Source organism: Pan troglodytes, chromosome 10 (assembly GCF_028858775.2).
Source record: "Pan troglodytes isolate AG18354 chromosome 10, NHGRI_mPanTro3-v2.0_pri, whole genome shotgun sequence".
Classification (NCBI taxonomy): domain Eukaryota; kingdom Metazoa; phylum Chordata; class Mammalia; order Primates; family Hominidae; genus Pan; species Pan troglodytes.
This window is the reverse complement of record NC_072408.2, coordinates 135,879,116-135,903,863: the sequence shown is the minus strand read 5'-3', so window position 1 is coordinate 135,903,863 and position 24,748 is coordinate 135,879,116. Positions and strand designations below refer to the sequence as shown.

General features: G+C 47.3%; 1 protein-coding gene and 1 long non-coding RNA gene across 3 annotated transcripts in view; one reads left to right on the top strand and one right to left on the bottom strand.

Annotated features, from left to right (window-relative positions):
- The window catches only part of TMEM132D (transmembrane protein 132D), an 818,999-nt gene extending 798,573 nt beyond the window's left edge, over positions 1–20,426 (top strand). For both annotated transcript variants that reach the window (XM_016924625.4, XM_016924626.4), the window contains 4 exons: positions 9,536–9,741; positions 12,210–12,483; positions 15,531–15,722; positions 19,204–20,426. In XM_016924625.4, the coding sequence (XP_016780114.1) occupies positions 9,536–9,741; positions 12,210–12,483; positions 15,531–15,722; positions 19,204–20,388 (1,857 nt within the window). In that variant the 3' untranslated portion in view covers positions 20,389–20,426. The remainder of the gene's footprint in view (positions 1–9,535; positions 9,742–12,209; positions 12,484–15,530; positions 15,723–19,203) is intronic.
- LOC107967689 (uncharacterized) lies at positions 15,353–24,001 on the bottom strand. The gene is made up of 5 exons (XR_010148184.1): positions 23,653–24,001; positions 20,422–23,010; positions 19,188–19,357; positions 16,048–16,204; positions 15,353–15,704 (listed from the first exon to the last, which is right to left on the bottom strand). It is a non-coding gene; the product is annotated as an uncharacterized LOC107967689 (long non-coding RNA).
- Positions 24,002–24,748: the final 747 nt, after the last annotated feature.

Below are 24,748 nucleotides of genomic sequence, written 5' to 3'. Positions count from 1 at the left end.
TCCCATGACCGTTCCCCTGTGCGTCCCTGGTGTGTCTCTGCCCTGTGTGCCCTGATGCCCCGATCTCTTCTTCTTAAAAGGAAACCAGGCCAGGCACGGTGGCTCACACCTATAATCCCAGCACTTTGGGAGGCCAAGGCAGGCAGATCACCTGAGGTCAGGAGTTTGAGACCAGCCTGGCCAACATGGCAAAACCCCATCTCTACTAAAAATACAAAAATTAGCCGGTTGTGGTGATGCTCACCTGTAGTTCCAGCTACTTGGGAGGCTGAGGCAGGAGAACTGCTTGAACCGGGGAGGCAGAGGTTGCAGTGAGCCAAGATCGTACCACTTCACTCCACTCCACCCTGGGTGACAGAGTGAGACTCCGTCTCAAAAAAAAAAAAAAAAAAAAAAAAAAACAGCAGGCATATTGTGTTAGGGGCCTATGTTAGTGACTCATTTTTACTTAAGCACCCCTATAAAGACCCTGCCTCCAAATACAGTCAGATTCATTTGAATTTTTTTTCCACGTGAAGACATTTTTATCTATTCATCCTTTTTTTTAAATTTTATTATTATACTTTAAGTTCTAGGGTACACGTGCACAACATGCAGGTTTGTTACATACGTATATATATGCCATGTTGGTGTGCTGCACCCATTAACTCATCATTTAGCATTAGGTATATCTCCTAATGCTATCCCTCCCCCCTCCCGCCACCCCACGACAGGCCCCGGTGTGTGATGTTCCCCTTCCCGTGTCCATGTGTTCTCATTGTTCAGTTCCCACCTATGAGTGAGAACATGAGGTGTTTGGTTTTCTGTCCTTGCGATAGTTTGCTGAGAATGATGGTTTCCAGTTTCATCCATGTCCCTACAAAGAACATGAACTCATCCTTTTTTATGGCTGCATAGTATTCCATGGTGTATATGTGCCACATTTTCTTAATCCAGTCTATCATTGTTGGACATTTGTGTTGGTTCCAAGTCTTTGCTATTGTGAATAGTGCCGCTATAAACATACGTATGCATGTGTCTTTATAGCAGCATGATTTATAATCCTTTGGGTATATACCCAGTAATGGGATGGCTGGGTCAAATGGTATTTCTAGTTCTAGATCCCTGATGAATCCCCACACTGACTTCCACAATGGTTGAACTAGTTTACAGTCCCACCAACAGTGTAAAAGTGTTCCTATTTCTTCACATCCTCTCCAGCGCCTGTTGTTTCCTGACTTTTTAATGATTACCATTCTAACTGGTGTGAGATGGTATCTCATTGTGATTTTCATTTGCATTTCTCTGATGGCCAGTGATGATGAGCATTTTTTCATGTGTTTTTTGGCTGCATAAATGTCTTCTTCTGAGAAGTGTCTGTTCATATCCTTTGCCCACTTTTTCATGGGGTTGTTTCATTTTTTCTTGTAAATTTGTTCAAGTTCTTTGTAGATTCTGGATATTAGCCCTTTGTCAGATGAGTAGGTTGCGAAAACTTTGTCCCATTCTGTAGGCTGCCTGTTCACTCTGATGGTGGTTTCTTTTGCTGAGCAGAAGCTCTTGAGTTTAATTAGATCCCATTTGTCAATTTTGGCTTTTGCTGCCATTGCTTTTGGTGTTTTAGACATGAAGTCCTTGCCCATGCCTATGTCCTGAATGGTATTGCCTAGGTTTTCTTCTAGGGTTTTTATGGTTTTAGGTCTAACATGTAAGTCTTTAATCCATCTTGAATTAATTTTTGTATAAGGTGTAAGGAAGGGATCCAGTTTCAGCTTTCTACATATGGCTAGCCAGTTTTCCCAGCACCATTTATTAAATAGGGAATCCTTTCCCCATTGCTTGTTTTTGTCAGGTTTGTCAAAGATCAGATAGTTGTAGATATGCGGCGTTATTTCTGAGGGCTCTGTTCTGTTCCGTTGGTCTATATCTCTGTTTTGGTACCAGTACATGCTGTTTTGATTACTGTAGCCTCGTAGTATAGTTTGAAGTCAGGTAGTGTGATGCCTCCAGCCTTGTTCTTTTGGCTTAGGATTGACTTGGTGATGCGGGCTCTTTTTTGGTTCCATATGAACTTTAAAGTAGTTTTTTCCAATTCTGTGAAGAAAGTCATTGGTAGCTTGATGGGGATGGCATTGAATCTGTAAATGACCTTGGGCAGTATGGGCATTTTCATGATATTGATTCTTCCTACCCATGAGCATGGAATGTTCTTCCATTTGTGTGTATCCTCTTTTATTTCCTTGAGCAGTGGTTTGTAGTTCTCCTTGAAGAGGTCCTTCACATCCCTTGTAAGTTGGATTCCTAGGTATTTTATTCTCTTTGAAGCAATTGTGAATGGGAGTTCACTCATGATTTGGCTCTCTGTTTGTCTGTTATTGGTGTATAAGAATGCTTGTGATTTTTGTAGATTGATTTTGTATCCTGAGACTTTGCTGAAGTTCCTTATCAGCTTAAGGAGATTTTGGGCTGAGACGATGGGGTTTTCTAGATATACAATCATGTCATCTGAAAACAGAATTTAGGGAGGGGACCAAATTCAGCCCACAATAGGCTCAAGTTGCCTCTTTTTCCCTCTGTACATGGAGCATCCCTGCTGACCCGAAGCCCATCTGTGGCATGTCCCTGCACATCCTCTTCCAGTCCAGTAAATCCATTTGAAACTGGTCCAGCATGTCCTCCACGGCATCCATTTGAAACTGGTCCAGTGTGTCCTCCAGTGCGTCCATTTAAAACTTGCTCATCTCTTGACAGAAAAGGGTGTGTTGTTCATTAACAAATATACCTGAGTTAGGGAAAGTTGTTTTCCAATAAATAAGCCTAGTATAATGAGCTAAAGTTCTCCTCTGATTAGCCCAGTGTGGCAAGCCCCTCATGGCTATAGGACACTGAGCTTCAATGTTCTTATCTGGCAAACGGGGGTAAGGGTACCAATCTAATAGATATGTTGTGAGGATTAAGTGGAAGAAGTTATCGACATTCAGTACAGTACCTTGCATGTAGCAAACAATGAATATTAGCCACTACTATTATTGTTACCACTATTATTAATGTTATCTTTTTTTTTTTGAGACATAGTTTCACTCTTGTTGCCCAGGCTGGAGTAAAATGGCGCGAGTCTCAGCTCACTGCAACCTCCACCTCCTGAGTTCAAGCGATTCTCCTTCCTCAGCCTCCCAAGTAGCTGGGATTACAGGCGCCGCCACCACGCCTGGCTAATTTTTTTGTATTTTTAATAGAGACGGGTTTCACCATGTTGGCCGGGCTGGTCGCGAACTCCTGACCTCAGGTGATCCACATTTTTAATCCAAGACAGAGACTAAGCACAAAAAGGTGCTACCTAACTTGAGAATTGGATGCAAGCATTCCTGTAGGATGTCTACTTCTGCAAAGTTTGAGGGGAAAAAAGACGGAATTTCAACAACTGTAGCTGTAGCTCTTGAACAAAAAAAAAAAAAAAAAAGGAAAGAGAGAAATATTAGAACATAAATTTAACCAAGAATGTTGGCGATATTTAAATAAGATTTAAATTCATACAGCATTTAAACAGAAAAGAAGGAAATGGCATTAAATTCACATAAGTGCCGGATTATGCACACCAGAGTCAGAAATATTAACTGTATCCCTATAACGGAAGAGTGTGACTGGCCGGAAATGGATTATGAAAGGGGTTCAAGAGTTTTAATAGATCATCCCTTCAAACCATCAGCATTGTAACGTGGTAGTTAATAAATTATATGACATGTACAGTTAGTCATATTTTAACGAGAAGTAATGAACAGGTCTTGCCGGCTCACCTAGACCATTACATTTCTCCAGTTCATCTCCCAGAGGGGGAGTTTGGAATGTCTAACAATCTAATGCAATGAACAGAGCTATGAAGGCAAGGATGAAGGTCAGAATGCTGGAAGAAGTTCTGCTCCATCCAGCTGTTGGAGGAACACATCTCAGATTGTCTCTCCAGACCAGGATGGAGTTGGGGCCAGGTCCACTCATGGGGGACTAGGCTCGTGTCTTCCTAAGCTCACCTAGGCTCAGGAACCTGGGTCCCAAGAGCCTATGTGAGTTTAGGTAAGATCTCCAGAGCCCAGGTGAGGATAGGTAAGGTCCTCAGAGCCCAGGTGAGGGTAGGTAAGGACCCCAGAGCCCAGGTGAGGGTAGGTAAGGACCCCAGAGCCCAAGTGAGGATAGGTAAGGTCTCCAGAGCCCAGGTGAGGATAGGTAAGCTCTCCAGAGCTGAGATGAGCTTAGGTAAAGTCCCCAGAGCCCAGGTGAGGATAGGTAAGGTCTCCAGAGCCCAGCTGAGCATAGGTAAGGTCCCCAGAGCCCAGGTGAGGATAGGTAAGGTCCTCAGAGCCCTTGTGAGCCTATATAAGGTCCCCAGAGACCATGTGAGTTTAGGAAGGGTCCCCAGAGCCCAGGGGAACTTCGGTAAGGTCTCCAGAGCCCAAGTGAACTGAAGTAAGGTCCCCAGAGCCCAGGTGAACTGAGGTAAGATTCCCAGAGCCCAGGTGAGCATAAGTAAGGTCTTCAGAGACCAGCCTGATGGAATATCATAATGGCATCTTCAGTTGTATTCATTACACAATGACATTCTATATTTGCCTAGGAGACGCACAGGAATTTTCTTCCCTTTCATAAAGCAATGTACTCTTTCCGAATTGTCTTGGAAACACACGGCTCCCTCCCCTTCTGTTTTCTCCACTTTTGGGTGGAGACATGACTCGAGAGAAACATTTCTCTATTAGAAGAGTGATGAGATAGACCATAAATAAAGCTGGTCAACTCTGGGGTCAAAAAGACACTGTGGGGTGGGAAGGACTGGAAACCTCAGTGCCACTCTGCCCCATGAGGGCCAAGTCAGATTGGAGGCCCCATTTCGCCAGTGTCTGAATTCTCAAGCGATGCTAGAAATCTAAATTTCTAAGGTGAAATCGTCAAAGTTTTGAATGTTGGCTCAATTTTCTCTATTCTGCAACCCGTTTTCTTTTCTTTTCTTTTCTTTTTTTTCAGACAGGGTCTCACTCTGTCACCTAGGCTGGAGTGCAGTGGCACAATCTTGGCTCACTGCAACTTCCACCTCCCGGGTTCAAGCAATTCTCCTGCCTCAGCCTTCTGAATAGCTAGGACTACAGGTGCATGCCACCATGCCTGGCTAATTTTTTTATATTTTTAGTAGAGATGGGGTTTTGCCATGTTGGCCAGGCTGGTCTTGAACTCCTGACCTCAGGTGATCCTCCTCCTTGGCCTCCCCAAGTGCTGGGATTACAGGTGTGAGCCTGCGCCCAGCCCCTTTCTTTCTTTTGAGAAGTCAGCTCACCTATGAGGATTCAGCCTGAGTTAGAAATGGAACACTTGAGAGAGAAAAAGCCTCCTATTAAAGACACCCTGGCCCCTGAAGCAAGGAGAACTGTGTGGCCAGGCCACAGATGATAATAAAGCCACTGGAGCATGTGCCATTCAGCTTTTCAATCAGATTTAAGGACTTTTGTTGGTGGTAGATACTGAAGACACAAGCACCTCCCACTCATAACCGGACCTGGGCCCACGTTTCTCCTCAGCGCCATCGATCACCCTGGAGACGGAAGCTCATAGCGGCTGCTCTCATACATTGACTGCCTCATCGTGAAGGTGAAAGGGGCCTGCATAGGAAATGCTCTTTACAATGTTTGAACAGCCAAGTCATTTCTGCTGTGCTTTTCCTCACACCCCTTTAAGTGCTAAAAGGAGGTTTTTATCCTCTAAAAAGGCAGACTGCAAGAGAGCCCTCGGCAGGAGAGACAGCTGTCCTGGAGCAGGAGGCCACAGGCGCCCACTTGGGCTGAATCTGGTCTACGCCCCTTCCCTGCCCCCTGTGTCCTGGTGAAAAGTTATATCTCCGGGCTCTGGTTCCTCACCCGTGAAATGAGGACAATAACAGTGCCTGCTGGGGTGGCTGTGAACACTAGGTGAGATGAGCAGGAAGCGCGTTCAGCCTCCAACCCTGACACGTGTTAGGGGCTCAACAGGCAGGGGTCCTAGCCCCTTACGTCCCCCTCTAAGCTTAACCAGCAAGACTCCCGTCAGGGAGGACACCCCGGTCAGGAAGGATACCCCGGTCAGGGAAGACACCCCGGTCAGGGAGGACACCCCGGTCAGGGAAGGCACCTCAGTCAGGGAGGACACCCCAGTCAGGAAGGAAGCCCTGGTCAGGGAGGACACCTTGGTCAGGGTGGACACCTTGGTCAGAGAGAATACCCTGGTCAGGGTGGACACCCCAGTCAGGGAGGACACCTCGGTCAGGGAGGACGCCCCGGTCAGAGAAGACACTCCCATCAGGGAGGACACCCCGGTAAAGGAGGACACCCTGGTCAGGGAAGACACCCGGTCATGGAGGACATCCTGGTCATGGAGGACACCCCGGGGCTCTGCGGTGTGTCATTCTCTCCCTCCTGGAATTTGTTTTCTGCAGCTGCAATAACAAACCATCACACCACAAACCCAGCAGCTTTGTGAGATGGTGGACACCCATGTATTCTCTTCCAGTTCTGAAGGCCGAAAGTCTGAAATCAGCTCCACTGGGCCGACATCAAGGTGTTGGTAGGCCTGTCCTCCCTCCACAGGCTCTAGTGGGGACTCTGCTTCCTCGCGTTTTCCAGCCCCCAGAGTTGCCTCCTTCCTTCCTGGGCCTCTGCCTCCATCTTCCAGCGTCTTGTTTCTGTGGTCACAGGACCTTCTTCTCCCGCTGCAGTCAAATCTCTCCCTGCCTCCCTCTTATAAGGACAGTCAACTCCACTTAGGGCCCACCCAAGTAATCTAGGATGCTCTCCCTATCTATCTCAAGACCCTTAATTTAATGACTGATAACAGCCAAGATTTGGAAACAACCTAAGTGTCTCTCAGTGGATGAATGGATAAAGAAAATGTGGTGTATATACACGGTGGAATACCATTCAGCCTTAACAAAGAAAAAAATCTTAGCATTTGCAACAACATGGATGAACCTGGAGGACATGATGCTAAGTGCACTAGACCAGATGCGAAACGGCAGATCCTACATGACGTTGCTTATATGTGGGGAAAAGTCCAACTCATAGAAACAAAGTTGAATGGGGGTTTCCAGGAGCTGGGAAGTGGGTGACATGGAGAGAGGATGGTCAAAGATAGAAAGTTTCAGTTATGCTGCTGAATACATGATGGGGCCCTAATGTATAGCATGGCTACTCTAGTTAATAATACTGTATGGTAGACTTAGGATTTGCAAAGATAGTGCGTCTTCAATGTTCTCACACTTATACACTATTGATGGGAATATAACATAGTATGGAAAATTAATTATGGAAAACAGTATAGAGAATTCTCAAAGAACTAAAATTCTATCCAGCACTCTCACTACCAGGTATCTACCCAAAGAAAAGAAAATCATTACATTGAAAAAATACCTGCACTCATATGTTATACACACGTTACCTTTTCATGACATTTATATACAATATACATAAATACATGATTCAAATGTATATACAATGTATATAATGCTATATATAAATATACAATATACATTGTATATATAATAAAATAAGTTTGTATATATGATACGAATTTGTATTATATATGTTGTATATAGTATGTATATATAATACAATAAATATACAATATATAAATATACAATGAAATATTTTTCAGCCATAAGGAAGAATGAAATCACCTCTTTTGCAGCAACATGAGTGGAACCTAGAGGTCATTATCTGAAGTGAATCAACTCAAAGCCAGAAAGTCAAACACCACTCATTCTTACTTATAAGTGGGAGCTAAATACAGTGGACACATGGACAAAGAGTGTGGAATAATAGACACTGGATGTTCAGAAGGGTTGGAGGTTAGGGGGAGGTTGAGGGATGAGAAATTACTTAATAGGTACAATGTACATTATTTGGGTGATGTTTACACTAAAAGCCCAGGCTTCACCACTGTGCACTATATCCATGTGACAAAACTCCACGTGGACGCCCTAAATATATACAAATTTTAAGAAATGTCCTCACCACACACACACACACACACACACACACACACACACGTGCGCGCGCGTGACTATGTGAGGTGATGGATATGTGAGCTAACTTGTAATTATTTCACAGTACACATGTAGATCAAAACATCATGTTGTAGATGTACAGCCTAGAGTGATGCAGTTGTACCTGCCAAGTACTTATTTGCCAGTAAAGCTGGGAGGGGAAAGGATCCTTAATTTGGTCACATACCTTTTGACAAGTAAGGTAACGTTTACAGATACCAAGGATGAGGATGTGGATACCTTTGGGAGCTATTATTTAGTCTTCTACACTCTCCCAAAGACATGTCCCAATTCTTGTTTAGGATGAAAACTAAAGGACTCATTGCCTTCCCCCAGGAAAGCTAGGAGACAAGACAAGAGAACAAAATCCTTACATTGAACTTGGTTCTTCCCATCAGCACTGGCATGGAGGAGCCCTCTTGCACCAGGTAGAAGTTGGCAGCCTGAGCTCTGGAGCCAGACTTCTGGGGCTAAATCCTGGCTCTACCCTTCCTGGTAGAGGAACATAGGCAGGCTCCCCCACTCCTGCCGGCTTCCTCATCTGGAATGTGGGAATGGCAGTGGTGCCTAGCGTTGTGGTTGTTCTGAGGATGAAACGAATCCACATGTTTGGATTCCCTGAAAAGCGGAGCCTGTGACGTGCACTTGAGAACAGGTGCTTTATTTGGGGAATGATCTCTGGATGCAGAATGAGGGAGTGAGCAGCAAGACAGGACACATTTTGGAAAACCAGCAGGAGGTGCATCATTGAGCTAGCTCGCATGGTGGCCAACTTCTGTGAAGTCCCATCGAGCCCCTCTAGGGAATTCTGCAGGACAGGCCTCAGAATCCACCCCTGTGCCTCATCGAGGCCCTCTAGGGTACTCTGCAGGACGGGCCTCAGAATCCACCCCGTGCCTGCAGGGGAAAGTGGTCTGCACATGCTCTGCTGAGGACGTTCTCAGGATACACCCGCATGGGAGTGAAGACAGTAGAAGGGGAAGAAGAGGGGCTAAGCAAGGTCAGGTCCGGGTGCAGCACAGCCAGCTCCCTGAGGAGCTCTTAAGAATGAGCTGTGCTGTGCATGGGTCCCTCCTTGAGGCAAACAGCCTGGGCTTCTCACCCCACCAGGTAGTCACTGGGCAGAGAAGCGGGGTGAGCAGGACATAACTCCCGGGTAACTCTGAGGGACACAGCTCCACTCACCTAAGGGCAGTCTTCTACGGAAGATGTGGCAGGAGCTGTCGGCAACACACACAGCCCCTGGGGAGGACTCCACCAACCTAGCCACAGGGACCCCAGGAAGCCTGGGTACTCAGAGAGCACCTTTCATAACAGCGTCTGTTATTATTACCCAAAAGCAACACCCAATGTCTGCTCCATACCAGAACCTCCTCCCCACAGTAAGGGGAGGAAAGGGAAGCACCTCCACCAGCCAGGGCACTTCCCTTTCCTCCTCCTTGCGCCATGCAACGGGATGAAAGCTCACCTTTCCCTCCCCTTTTCTCTCTCACCTCTTCACAGGTTTCTGACAGATGTGACTACGTCTTTGTCAATGGGAAAGAAATGAAAGGCAAGGTCAACGTGGTGGTGAACTTCACCTACCAGCACCTGAGCAGCCCCCTGGAGATGACGGTGTGGGTGCCCCGGCTCCCGCTGCAGATCGAGGTCTCTGACACCGAGCTCAATCAGATCAAGGGTTGGAGAGTGCCCATCGTCTCCAGCAGGAGGTGGGTATGTCCCTGAAACTCCATGGCAGGCTAAGAAGGAAGTGTACGGGGTGGTAAATTTGGGCATGACTGGGTCTGAGGATGCATGTGGTACCCTAAGGACCAAGCCTCCCTCCACCGCTCAGCTTGGATTTGCCCTGTGTTGGCTTCATTCTCTATCAGCATTTTTCGGGAGGTTCCAGGCTTTCATCCTGTCTTCTCTGCAACTCCAGCAGAAAGTGCCTCCTCTCCTTCCCACTAGTTCCAGCGAAGTCCTGGATTTAAGTCTTATCCTCACTGGGATTTTGTGGCCTCCCTTATCTAGTTACTGTAGCCAAGGCCCTCAAACACACTGAGTGGCTGGCTGGACTCCCCACCTAGAGCCAGAGGAGCTAGAGGAAGAGGCGCACCGAGGCTGAACGAATGAACAAATTCTAGGAGAAGGGAAAATTGATGCTGGAAAGAAGGAGGCAGCAGATGTTCCCTGGAAGGACATCTGACAGGGTCAACCTGACCTGAACTGCCTCTCTGCACTCCAGTCCAGAAGCTCTGAGCTCTCTGCCTTGGTGAAATGAGGTCTGAGGCTTGTCCACTGAGTGTCTGGTACATTACCCCAATGGTGCTTGGTAGAGCCCCAGGAGTCTCCACCATCTACCATCGGGTAACCACATGAGTACCATGTAAACAGAGTGGTAGGAGCTCAGGCTCTTCATTCACAGACTTTGTCATCTCAGAGAAACCGTGTATAAGAATTCATGTATTAGGGACATGTTGATTGCTAAAAGTATATGCATTATGAGACAAGGAAATATTCCTGGAGTCTGTGTACTCAGCAGGGGGTGGAGAATTGGGGCTTATCTGAGGGATAACTTATATTCCCTTCCTTGCAAGCTCATTCCTTTGGTCCCATGACCCCTGGGAGAGGGGGTGCTTCAAGGACGAAGGCTGTGGGTCTCAGGGACAGCTGGGAGCTGGCTTCAGCAATGATTCTTTCTCAGTCTCTGGGGTTTCTGGTATTGAGTTGAGGGTGTGGATTAGAGAATGACCGTTGGTGCTGCGGAGGGAAAAAACTGTAGGGGAAGATTCGCCAAAGACCTAGCTGAGTCTCACTGCAGCGCATCCCACACACTGTCACAGCTGCCGGGTTCAGACATGGCAGTGGAGTGAGTGTGAGAGGGAACAGCTGCTGTTCTGATGGAGACCGGGAAGGTGCCATCAAAGGGCAAACTGCACAGAAGGGACCAGATGTTGAGGGAGCAGCTGACATCTGTCTCCTTCCAAGCATCCTGGCCCTCTCTGCCTTTCTTATCACATTTGGCCTCACCTTGGGTTACATATTCACCTGCTTTGTGTGCTGGGTTACAGAGCCACACCATTCATCCCTAGCCTTGTCATGTTAGCTATCCATTCTGTCTAACATAGTGGCTTATCCCAAACCTTGGTGGTTTAAAACTTATCCCCAAAGTTAATGTGGCTTAAAAGAACAACATGCCGGCCAGGCACGGTGGCTCATGCCTGTAGTCCCAGCACTTTGGGAGGCCGAGGCAGGCAGATGGCTTAAGCTCAGGAGTTTGAGCCTGGGCAACACAGCAAGACCACATCTCTACATAAAATTTTAAAAATTAGCCAGGCATGGTGGCTTTCACAGTAGTCCAAGCTATTCAGGAGGCTGCAGTGGAAGGATTGCTTGAGTCCAGCAGTTCGAGGCTGCAGTGAGCTGAAATTGCACCACTGCACTCCAGCCTGGGTGACAGAGCAAGACCCTGTCACAAAAAGAGAAAGAACAACATGTATTATCAAACAGTTTCTGTGGATCTGGAATCCAGGCGTGGCTGAGCTGGGTCTTCTGAGCAGGGTCTCTTACAGGCTGCAGCCCAAGTGTCTGTCAGTGGAGCTGGGGTCCCATCTCCAGGCTCATGTGGGGAAGGATCTACATGCAGGCTCACTCGTGCGGTTGCTGGCTAGTCTCAGTTCCTCGCTGGTGCTGGCCAGAGGTCACTCTCAGCTTCTAGCTGGGTGGAACTCTCTACAGCTTGGCTCACAGCATGCAGCTCACTTCATCAGAGTGAGCAACTGCAAAGAACCAAGGAAGGAAAACACAAGCAAGACAGAAGTCACAGGCTTTTCAAGTCTAGCCATGAAAGTGACCATCCAATCACTTTTGCCATAACTTTTTCATTGGATGAAAGAAACTAGGTCCAGCCCACACTCAAGGGGAGAGGTTTACACAAAGTAGTAAACCCCTCACCAGGAGGTGAGGGGCCACTGTGAACACTTTAAACTCTGCTGGCTGCACCGGCCATGCTGATGGGTCAGTGCTCATGCCAGAGCAGTGGTTAGTATCTGAAGTTCACCTCTGCATGTCTGGCTGTAAACTACTTGAAGTCTCATGGCCTACTTACCTCTGCAGCCCCCACCAGGCTCCACACACAGCCCCTTACAGAGGACCAACAAGTAACTGTCTGCAAACTGCACTGCCTCTTTCACAGGCCTGCCGGGGACAGTGAAGAGGAGGAGGAGGATGAGCGGAGGGGCCGCGGCTGCACCCTGCAGTACCAGCACGCCATGGTGCGGGTCCTGACGCAGTTTGTGGCTGAGGCGGCCGGCCCTGGGGGACACCTGGCCCACCTGCTGGGCTCAGACTGGCAAGTGGACATCACGGAGCTGATAAATGACTTCATGCAGGTGGAGGAGCCCAGGATTGCCAAGCTGCAAGGCGGACAGATCCTGATGGGGCAGGAGCTTGGGATGACCACCATTCAGGTAAAAAAAAAAAAAAAAAAAAAAAAGCCCCAAATCAAGGTCTCTCTGTCTTCCCACCTCTGCTCCACCTAGAGGAGAAATCAGCTGTTTCTCATTGCTGGGAATGGTATCTATTTTTAGGATGGGTAAATACAAAGAAATGGTGGAGTAAGCGATACAAGTGACGTTGGCTGGGTGTGGTGGTTCACGCTTGTAATCCCAGCACTTTGGGAGGCCGAGGCAGGCAGATCACCTGAGCTCAGTAGTTTGCGATTAGCCTGGGTAACATGGCGAAACCCCATCTCTACCAAAAATACAAAAAATTACCCGAGTGTGGTGGTGCATGCCTGTGGTCCCAGCTACTCGGGAGGCTGAGGTGCGAGGATCGCTCGGGCCTGGGAAGCAGAGGTTGCAGCGATCTGAGATCGTGCCACTACACTCCAACCTGGATGATGTAGTGGCACATCTCAAACAAAACCACAATACAAGCCATGTAATGATGTGATGAGAATCTCAAAATTCCTCACATATTAATTATAGGTGAGAAACTCTGGGCTGGCTCCCATGGTGGCTCACGCTTGAAACACATTACTTTGCCCAAGCCATGGTAGGCGTTACCATCTTGGTAAACAAGCTTTGGAGGTGAGCTTACGTGATCTGAATCACAGGCACGGCCAGCAACTTCCTGCTGAGCCACTTCCCGCCACTGAACATGGTCACCTAAACCTTCCCACGGCTTCAGGATATTGTGGCTGCCCCTACCGAGTCACAGCCGCGGGCCTGATGAGAACCTGAACAACTCAGAAATGTGCTAAAGGAAGAAGTGAAGTGACTGTGCCTCCATATGTCTTGTGGGCCCCTTCTGCTGGGGAGCGGGTGACGGAGAGGACCAGTGGCAACACTTGGGTTTGGAAACACTTTAACAAAACGGTGTTCTGGGAGGCTTGGGAGGGTTTGGTCATTTACCTCCCAGCGGAGAACAAAGCAAGAGATTGTTTTCTCTCTGTGTACATGTAAGGGGTGCAAGTGCAGCTTTGTTACCTGGACATATTGCCTGTCTGCCTTGTTAGTGTAGCCATCACCCAAATAGTGTACATTGTAGCCAAAGGAAGAGTGTATTACTCAGCAGCTGCCCCATCTGCAGGCAATGCGATTGTCTTATCAGGCAAACTGTGAGGTTTCTAAAACAGCTGTGCATGAGGAATCATTAGAACTGAGACTAGATTGGATGGTGGAAGATTTAAAACATATCCATTCTAGAAAATTGGCTGGTACATCTAACACTTCATTTTATCCAAGGAGGAAAATAAATGGGTTTGGGCCGTAGACCAGGAGTTGCATGCTCTAATGATCTCTAAAGGCTGAGAAGCTACCATCAGTGAGGAGAGTAGGCTGGGTGTGTGCTGAAAGACAGACAGCAGCTGATTTTCCTCTGAGCGTTAGAGAGACAACAGGGAGTGGTGGTGCCTGTGGAAAAGGGGCAAGCTCTTACTCAGAGCCAAAAGCTGCCAAGAAGAAACGCAAGTCCACTGCAGCCATATGTTGCAATTTTCCAGAAAAGCTGGAAGTCTATGTTTTTTTTATGAAATCTTCTGGCTCTCTAAATGATGGTCATTAATTCTACCTTAAAATATGATTTATGTCAGACAAAACATATCTGCCTCATAGATGAGAGCTTGCAACCTCCACAATTGACTAAGAAGTTGAAAGACCTGAATCCCTACCATAAATCTATAGGCTAAACTGGTACTGATGCCCAGAAACTCACAGCGAGATGAGAATTTGGTATTAACATCTTCCCTTAAGTAAGTGATAATTTAAGTAAGTGCAAAGGGGAAAAGCCATACCGTTCTGAAACCAGGTGTCAGGGAAGAGGAAGTGGGCCAGCTTCCCACACATTAAACATGAACATTATTTTGGTGAGGCCTCGACTCCTGCGAGCCTTGGTTCTTTTCTCTTTTTTCTCACTGTGTCCTCCTGAGTCATAAATTCACTTGTCCACTTTCTTCTGGGGACACATCTCTCATGCTCGCCACCATTTAAATTGTCCCAATCGGACCAGAAAGTGAAGGTGGCATTCGGGGACAAGTAGGGAGCTTTGATTCCTGGTCTTAAAGGGTCCTGGGAAAACTGCTGTCTTGACCTACATCATAAATATCACCAAAACTTGAAAAGAGAAAGAGGTCGAGAAAGCAGGCGAATGGAGGATGAAGCCCATCTCTTCTAGAAGGTTGAGTTATACGGGGCTGTGAGGAGCCTAAGACAGCTGTTTATCATTTGGGCGAAGGGTGAGAGGAGGAAGAAGTGATTCCACAGACGTTCCTCAAAAGCAGGATTTCCAGCTCAGGGTCTAAATTCCACATAAGCCTCATTTTCCAGGTCATTCCAGGTGTCCAGAGGAGAAATGAGGCTCTGGGTTGTGGGCATCAGGCGTAGACATTCAGAACCTACGTTTATCAGAATATGCCCAACGATATTCCTCATCACCAGGCATCATGCGCTGCGTTTCCCAAAGTGTACGGTGTGGCCTCCAGTGACACGCGTGATTGAGATGGACCAGCAGGATCCACCTTCTAGTTGCACATTGGTTTTTATGTGCAAGAGCGAAAGCTATCAATATGTAACCAGTACACCCAACCCGTTATGCACTGGTGATAGGAAGGCTTTTGAAAAAAACAAATCATTTAAGTAAAATAAATAATTTTAAACAAAATACACACTGTGCTGTAGAAGAATCATAAAGCTAATAGTGGAATGAAAACGTCAGTTCCTCCTGTCCAGGATGGAGCATGGTGGGAAACGGAGCTGATGTGTGGGGTGTGGGGAGAGGGCCAAGCCGTACCTGCCCACTCCTTGACACCACCTTGCTTTACGCAAAAAATGCATTACATTTTCTCAAGCAATATATATGATTTAGAAGGTGGTGTGAGTGGGAAAGGCCTGTTCTCATTCATTCTGGCTCACATGTTGCCCTGCCGCTGCCTGCACCCTGGCACTTCCTCCTGCGACTGGAGGCGTTGCCTGGGCCACAGAAAGCCTTTCCTTGTCATGTCGCTTCTGCCCTCCAGATCCTGTCTCCTCTGTCAGACACCATCCTCGCTGAAAAGACCATCACTGTGCTGGACGAGAAGGTGACCATCACAGACCTCGGGGTGCAGCTGGTAACAGGGCTGTCACTCTCCTTGCAGCTCAGCCCAGGAAGCAACAGGGCCATCTTTGCCACTGCAGTGGCTCAGGAACTTCTGCAGAGGCCAAAACAGGTATGGAGGAGGGCTTGAGACACACTTCAGCAGGGTCCCTCACCAAGTGGATCACACACCAGGCAGGCACCACGCCAGGCGGGTCGCACAATAGAGTGGGATCATATATCGGGCGTTTGTTTCTCCATCTGCAAAGGGCTCTTCTGAAGCAGGTGACTGCTCTGCCTCATGTTTCCCAGCTCCCCCATGCAGAGATGAAAAAAATAAATACATATATACATAAGGATTGCAACATGTGAAAAATGAGAAGCCATTAAGGGGCAGGAGCCCTGGAGGAAAGGCCCGCCCCTCATCCACCATAGTGCAAGTGCATGCAGGTGGTCACCTGTGCTCTCCACACGCTTCCTGCTTCCATGAGGGCACGTGCAGGCTCAGAGCAGGTGCACAGCCTGATGCCAAGGTCCTGCTGGAGCGGAGGGTGACAGACCCGCTGAGTGGGGAGCCTGTGGCGGGAGATCGCTTCCAGACCATTCATTGTTTAGCTCAAGGCAGAAACAGAGAATTCATGGAGATGTCAGTCACAATTTTCTTTTACTTTATTTGGAACCAGTGTGAGCTAATAGAGTGTGTTTTGTGTGTTGTATGTGTGTTGTGTGTCTATCTGTTGTGTACATATGTTGTTTTTGCTTTGTGTGTCTGTGTATACATGTGTGTGTCTTCTGTCAGTATTTTGTGTTGCTTGTTTTGTGTTGTGTTGCATGTGTGCTTGTGTTGTATAGGCACCTGTATGCATGTATATATGTGTGGTGAATGTATCGTGTGTTGTATGTATGCATTGCATGTGTCTATTTGTGTTGTTTGTATGTGTGCATGTGTGTGTGTTGCGGGTCTATGTGTGTCATGTATGTTTTTGCTTTGTGTGTGTCTGTATGCATGTGTGTCTCGTGTATTTTCTGTTGTGTGTATGCTTGTGTTGTGTAGGTGCCTGTGTGCATGTATATGTGTATGTGTGTTGTGTGTATGTGTGTGATGCATGTGTTTGTATGTGGATACAATGGCTTACAAAGGGGACTGTTATAGGGGACCTTTGAATGTAGTAATTCTCCCTCATTAGAGGTGGATAAACATTATTTCTTAGAACATAGGAATTTGGGTGAAGCTTGCTTAATAACAAAACATGGTGGTTGCAGGTCATTAGTTCTTTTGCCCCATGAAAAGGGATCATCCTCATGTGGGGCAGCTGGAATCCCTCCGGCCCATATGGGACATTGTTCTGACTGCTTCCCTTCTGGATCAGGAGCCTTTTCTGCGCACTCTTCCTCAGCAGGGTGAGGTACCAGGCCTGCCCTGCCTTCATGCACCAGCTGCGGCTGTGGCCATGTTCAGAGGAGGCAGGAGTGCCACACTGGACTTGCTAAGGGGCACAAAGAGCCTTCCCATTTTCCCAGCCTGCACCTGTCACATAATGCTCCCCTCTCAGGCATGAGCTAATCTCCTAGTCCTTATACTACAGTCTTTGTTTGCAGACTTTTGGGTTAGAAAACACTTGAAAGTGGTTGATCCCAATAACAGAATCGAATTCTTGGCCAAAGCAAACCTCCTTTTCTCAAGGAAGGATGCCAGCCGAGAGGCAAGTTACAGATAGCAATGAAGAAATAACCTGAGGCTTTTCTCCGTCTTTGTGGGTGATAACATCAGCGGACCACCAGCTAGGCGTTAAGGAAGGGATAAGATGCAGCTAGAAGAAGGCCAGAAGGCTAATCTGTTCCTGACATGCAGAGCTAAACACGCTACCCTGAGATTTGCTCCATGGTTGGTTTGCAGGGCTCTTACTCCCTGCCTGCAACTTGGCTCTGACAGTGGTAGTTTCAAGAACTCCGTTGTGCGTTTGAATGCTCTGCTCAGATTTCATGGCAGATTGAGAGAACCTGGTAAGTCAGTGTCATGTCCAGTAGCTTTTGCACTGTGCCTTGGCATGGTTATCCGCTTAGCAGGTAGTCCAAGCCAGTGTCTAACAGAATAAGTATTTCTTGGCTGAGCTGAAGGAAGGAGCAGAGGCCACCAGCCAAATTTGAGGAGCCTTTCTTCTTACTTCCAAAGACTAAACAACTGTGTAAAATTACTTCTGTCATGGTCAGGGGCCAGTAGGTCATAAGAGAAAAAAATCTACTCAAGCAAAAGCTTAAATAACAAAGGATGTGTTATGAGGATTATAGGGATCTCACAGAACCCAGCTGCAAGACCTTGGAGGAAAGGGAAGGTCAGCACTTTCATGCCCACTCTCTCTCTCACCTGTGTTTTTGTTTTGGTCTAATTCATTATTGTCTTCCTATGGATAAATGCCCTGCCCAAACATTTGCTTATACATAGTCCATCAGAGGGCTTCGTTCCCCAATTTTATATGTGCCCCCACTACACATCTTCCCAAGCATAACTTTGTCAGTCTTGTCTTTCTGGTTTCAAGTTCAAGAGAGAAAGAGAGGAGAGAGAGACAGAGGGAAAGAGAGAGTGATGCTGGCTGGCTCAGCATTGCTGAGATTGATGGCTCTGATGGCAGCAGCTGTCTCATTCCAATCAGCTGTTGCTGTGGCCCAGCGGGCAGGGTCATGGGCCACCTAGTGCTGTTCATCATCTCGGGCTTGGGGTGGAGCAGGTCCTCTGAGAGGGAGGGAGGGAGGAAGCAATGGATCTGCCACTGCTATCAAGCATAATGACATCTTCACTAAAATTAAAGGCTGGCATGAAATTGGAGGTTATCTCCAATGATCTGCCTGGTCAAACTATTTGCAAAGAAAGTTGGTCTAAATTAACAAAGTGAAAACAAGCTCTGGCTGCTTTTTGGTCTTCCAGTTTCCTCCAGTTGGGTTGGGTGGAGGAAGAGACGAAGACTCTCCAATCAAGATGCTTCTCCCTCTCCTGCTGTCAGGCTTAACTCCTCCCTCCAAGCCAAGACTAGGGCCTGAGGCCAGGACAGATCCACTCCTGCAGACCCAGAAAAGGCAGGGCTGGCAAAACCACAGCCTGCAGCCCTGCAGTGGCACCTCATCTAGATCAGAGGCTTTTATCTGTATTGCCAGTAATCAGTGGAGACTCAGTATTACAACTTAAAAATAATGTAATAAATATTTTTCATTTGAATGTGTAACACTTGTAAATGATTCCACTAACCAGTAATTTCCTTTGTCGTGCAATTTACTATTGTTCAGAAGTTGATTCTGAACAGCCCAAGGGCCCATCTTCCTTTTATAACAACACCTACAGGAGGAAAAAAAAAAAAAAAAAGCAAATCTTCTTACGGATTGTTTAATACTGGCCCTGTTTTGTCATTTTGTTGTTGTTTTATTTTGCTTTTTTGCATCTTTGTGAGAATTCATTTTCTTTTATACTCTTGGTACTTCTTATCGCTTATTTCTACACTGTTTGAAAGGTTTGTCTTTGTTCTTGTAGCAATATTTTTGCCATTGTGTGTCTACTGTACTAAGACTTGGGGCTCAATGAGCTTTTTGGCCCATTTGATTAACTTACATATTTTTCTCCATAGGAAGCAGCCATCAGTTGCTGGGTCCAGTTCAGTGATGGCTCAGTCACACCCTTGGATATTTACGATGGGAAAGACTTCTCCTTGATGGCCACATCTTTGGATGAGAAGGTAGTCTCCATCCACCAAGACCCCAAATTCAAGTGGCCTATCATTGCTGCAGAAACAGAAGGACAAGGCGCCCTGGTCAAGGTGGAAATGGTTATTAGTGAATCCTGCCAGAAATCCAAGCGGAAGAGCGTGTTAGCTGTTGGAACGGCAAACATCAAAGTTAAATTTGGCCAAAACGATGCTAACCCCAACACCAGTGACAGCAGATACACAGGGACAGGGGTTCACATGGAAAACAATGTCAGTGACAGAAGGCCCAAAAAACCCGTGCAGGAATGGGGGAGTCAGGAAGGACAGTACTATGGCAGTTCTTCCATGGGACTCATGGAGGGACGGGGCACCACGACAGACAGGTCCATCCTGCAGAAGAAGAAAGACCAGGAAAGCCTTTTAGATGACAACAGCCACTTGCAGACCATCCCCAGCGACCTCACCAGCTTCCCAGCCCAGGTGGACCTCCCCAGAAGCAATGGGGAAATGGATGGGAATGACCTTATGCAGGCATCCAAAGGGCTGAGCGACTTAGAAATTGGGATGTATGCTTTGTTGGGAGTCTTCTGTTTGGCCATTTTGGTCTTCTTGATAAACTGTGTGACCTTTGCATTAAAATACAGACACAAACAGGTTCCCTTCGAGGAGCAGGAAGGGATGAGTCACTCTCATGACTGGGTTGGGTTAAGCAACCGGACAGAGCTGTTGGAGAATCACATCAACTTTGCCTCCTCGCAAGATGAGCAAATCACTGCCATTGACAGGGGCATGGATTTCGAGGAAAGTAAATATCTCCTCAGCACAAACTCCCAAAAAAGCATCAATGGGCAGCTGTTCAAACCTTTGGGACCCATCATCATTGATGGGAAAGATCAGAAAAGTGAGCCCCCAACATCCCCTACCTCAAAAAGGAAAAGGGTAAAATTTACCACCTTCACCGCCGTCTCCTCAGACGACGAGTACCCCACCAGGAACTCCATCGTGATGAGTAGCGAGGATGACATTAAGTGGGTCTGCCAGGATCTGGACCCTGGGGACTGCAAAGAGCTGCACAACTACATGGAGAGGTTACATGAAAATGTGTAAGCCAGACACACACAGACATTGGTTCTCACTCACCTTTCAGCCTTTAATTCCAGGATGTGTAGCAACGGTGCCCCCGGAAGAGAAACAAAGCAGCAGGACAAAATAAGGATGACACTATCCATAGAGCCTCAGCCAATGACCCCGGCTCGGCGGCAAGGCCTAGAGTCCGCATTGATGCACACATTCCAGAGTACAGTGTCTTGCTTAAGAGGTTTATCATGCATGGCAAGATTTTTAAGACTTGAAACAAAAACGAGTTCTGAATCACTGAGCGTCTGAGAGCGTCCAGGAAAGAACAGCCTCTCTCTCTCTCTCTCTCGAATCAAAGCAATTTGGATATTGTAAAATCCACATGGCTCCAATATTCAATATTGCAGACTATGGAAGAAAAGTGCAACTCAGGTGGAGCATCCATGGATCGCATCCATGGATCCATGGGAGGAAGCGTGTCATCGAAACTGGAGCAGCACATCTTGCTGTGAGCGCGATCACAGGCAGTCCAGTGCCGCCGTCAGCTGTGGGAGGCATGGTTGTGAGTCATTGTCTCTCAAAGGCTGGGCCAGAGCTGGCTCAGATCATGGACAGGCCAAGGAAGTGGCTGACAAGGACTGAAAGGGAACATGTGGGCTAACAGACCACATATACCTTTGTAACTACATGCCAAGGACAAACACACGGACGCAAATCCTCTGAGCCCTTCAGAGTACTTCTTTATTTGTAAACTAAGGATACTGGGCATAGAATTTGAATCAGGTTCAAAGAACCAGGCTCTTTTGATTCATATCAAGTTCACAATGTATCCATTTCTATTCCTCCATTGCATTGCCATCCTCCCCAAAGCCGTTGGTCACCTGTGGGTGGGGGAGGGAGAGGGCAGTTTGTAGTATTTGCTGGGTCTTTTTTCTCCCCCTGGGTTTTGTGTCAACTCCCAAGTGACATTCTGTAGAGAAGCTCCCCCCGCAACTTGGGCATATGTCCCACGCCGTCCATCTTTGAAGAGGCTGGTCTCTAGGCATGGGCGGTAGTCACGGTGAATTCCATACCAGGGGATATACATTCCCTTGCTTTACTAGAAAGAAAACAGGGCCACTTGGGATGGGTCTTTCACTGTTCATGGCAGATCTCCTGTCCAAGAATGTGGCCTCGAGGCTGTTGAGACAAATCGGGGTGCCTGTGTGGAACGTGCAGGGCATGTGAAGTTAGTTAGGGGGTTCTGGGTGTGAAAGTGGTGGATCCAGCAGGAAGCTCAGCCTCACACACACCGGACAGCACAGAAACCTTCTTCATCTTGGAGGTGCGAAGGGATGAGGGGCATCAGTGCGTGTGGTGAAGATGCAGGTTTGCAAGCACTTGGTCCTGCAGTCAGCCCCGAAAGGTTCAGCATTGCTTAAGATCAGCATGACTCTGGATATCCCTGAATCCCTTCACTTATGAAGCCTATGAAGATGGGGGCAAGGATACATCAGAGAATTCCTGCCTCATCTCACGCTCACTCCAAGGTAGAGAATGGTGTGTTGGGTGATTGCCAGCCAGATAGGATCCTGAGAAAGATGGTCGGGGGCAGCGGGTGGTGGGCAGAAGAGGCCGTGCTGTTGAATTGATCTTCTATTTTTCCCTCTGTCATTTTCTTTCTCTCTCTCTGCTCTTCAGTTGTCTGTTTTCCAGTCTCTCTGTGTGTCTGTCTCTGTATCTCTCTCCTCCTTTGAACCTATCTATCTCCCTGCTTCCTCTCCATCTCTGTAATTTTGAGTGTGTGTCTTTACTCCTTCTTCCTCTCCATAGAATTGAATTCTCTTTAGATCATGTGTGTGTAAATTTCACCAGTTTACCCTCCCAACCTTAGCCCTCTCCCCTGCAACTGTGGTGCTCTTGAGACTGAGGTTTCTGCAGCCAGTAAGTCACCTGCTCCTGTCCGCAAGCTTACCTACCTTGTTTGGTTGGTTGGGTGATTAAGCTGTCACCCCTTTTCCATGAGAATCCTTTGCTTTCAGTAACGTCCTCATATTTCTTTCCATTCTTACCTGTGTCATGTTCTGTTGAATACTGCAGCCGCTGCCCGCTTCCAAATCCATCTGCGTGTAGAATGTACTGTAGATTGTAAGAATGTAATATATATTTATAAACTTACTTACTGACTGTAAATATAAAGTTTGCATTCAGTGGCTTTATGGCTGTCCTTTGTCTTCTACACGCTGACCCCCTCCAAGGGGCTGGCATCAATTGCAAATGGCTCTGCAAATGCTGTAGTTCTAAATGAAATGCTGATTTAAGGATCCCATCACAATCCAATTCCACCTTTACATCGTGTAGTGCTGCTCTCTGCATTGAGGGGATGTTGACACGTGATGACAAAGTGCATTGTGTACCAAGTATCTTTCCTCCAGGACCTGAAAGGATTTGCAAATAAATCACACGTGCAGTTCTCTCCTAAAAGCCTGCTGACTGATGGTGGTAAGTAAGTGGAAACTGTGGCAGGCAAGCATGCATTCCAGCCTCCTTTTGGGCTGAGGTGAGGAAAATTCTCTGTCCTTCCTTTGGGTCTCGAGTGTACATACAATAACTCTGGACTGGGTTAAAAAGTTGATTGTAGATTCCTTTATCAACTGCAGCCCCAAGACAATTCTACAAAACAAGAAGATGCATGGAATCCTTATATTCATGCAAACAATAGCAAGTGATTGATAGGTCAATCATTTATTCAGCCAGTATTTACTGAGCAGCTACTCTACTCTGTACCAGGAATAGCTGTGAGCACTAGAGACAGAGTCGAGTCACACATACAGCAAATGCACATGCACTCTCAAAAACCTTACTTATATCTATTTGGGTGGGGGGAATAAACAGCAAACTAAATAATTTCAGATAGTCATGGGTTTTTTGTTTGTTTTTGCTTTGAGACAGGGTCTTGCTCTGTCTTGTTGCCCAGGCTGGAGTGCAGTGGCACAATCTCAGCTCACTAAAACCTCTGCCTCCTGAGTGCTCAAGTGATCCTCCCACCTCAGCCTCCCGAGTAGCTGGGACTACAGGAACATGCCACCACACTCGGTGAATTTTTGTACTTTTTGTAGATATGAGGGTCTTGCTATGTTGCCCAGGCTGATCTTGAACTCCTGGGCTCAAGCAATCCTCCCACCTCGGCCTCCCAAAGTGCTGGGATTACAGGTGTGAGCCACGGAACCCAGCCAGTCATAAGTTTTCTAAAAGACAATGAAACTGGTTGCAGAATGGAGAAAATTGAGCCAACATTCAAAACTTTGATTTCACCTTAGAAATCTAGATTTCTAGCATCGCTTAAGAATTCAGACACTGGCGAAATGGGGCTTCCAATCTGACTTGGCCTCGATGGGGCAGAGTGGCACTGAGGTTTCGAGTCCCTCCACCCACGATGGCTTCTGGACCCAGAGTTGACCAACTCCATTTATGCTCCCTCTCACCACTCTTCTAATACAGAAGTGTTTCTCCCAAGTCACGGCTCTACGCAAAAGTGGGGGAAACAGAGAGGAAAGGAGCCGTGTGTTTTCAAGATCATTCAGAAAGAGCTCATTGCTTTACAAAAGGGAAGAAAAATCCTGTGTGTCTCCTAGGCAAATATAGAATGTCATGTCTAAAGAACACAACTGAAGATGCCATTATGATGCAAACCGTCATGCGATCTATGTGCCCAGAATCTGAGAAAGAACCGATAGGAAAGTCTTAACTGAAATGTCCACGAGGTGTCTTTTCGAGTGTGAATAAATAAATGATGCGGCTTGGTTTCTCTTGCACCTGGCTGGTTCGCTCTTTGACGCCACCTGCGGGGCCCCTGGAGGCACTGAGTTTCCCAAACTCCCAAGGAAGATGGCGCTGGAAGCTGGAGGGCTGCCGGCCTCATCAGCATCTCCGTTGGGGGCCTGTCCCTTGTGGCTTCTCAGTTCCCTCCCTGGACTCCGGCTACAGGTACTTTACCATAACTAAATACCACGAACTGGGCAGCTTTAATAACAGAAATGTATTGCCTCACTTTTCTGGAAGCCTGAAGTCTGAGCTCAGCGTGTCGGCAGAGCTGGTTCCCTCGGAGGGTTTGTGGGGGAACTCCTCCAGGCCTCTCCCAGCTCCTGCGGTTGCTGGCATCTTGGTAGTCCTTGGCTTGTAGAAGCATCACTCTGATCTCTGCCTTCGTCTTCATGTGACAGACTCCCTGTGTGTGTGTCTGTGTCCGAATTTCTTCTTTTTTGTGAGACAGGGATCTCACTTTGCTACCCAGGCTGGAATACAGTTGTGTGATCAACGCTCACTGCTGCCTCGACCTCCTGGGCTCAAGCAATCCTCCCACCCTAGCCTCTCAAGTAGCTGGGACTACAGACACACACCACCACACCTA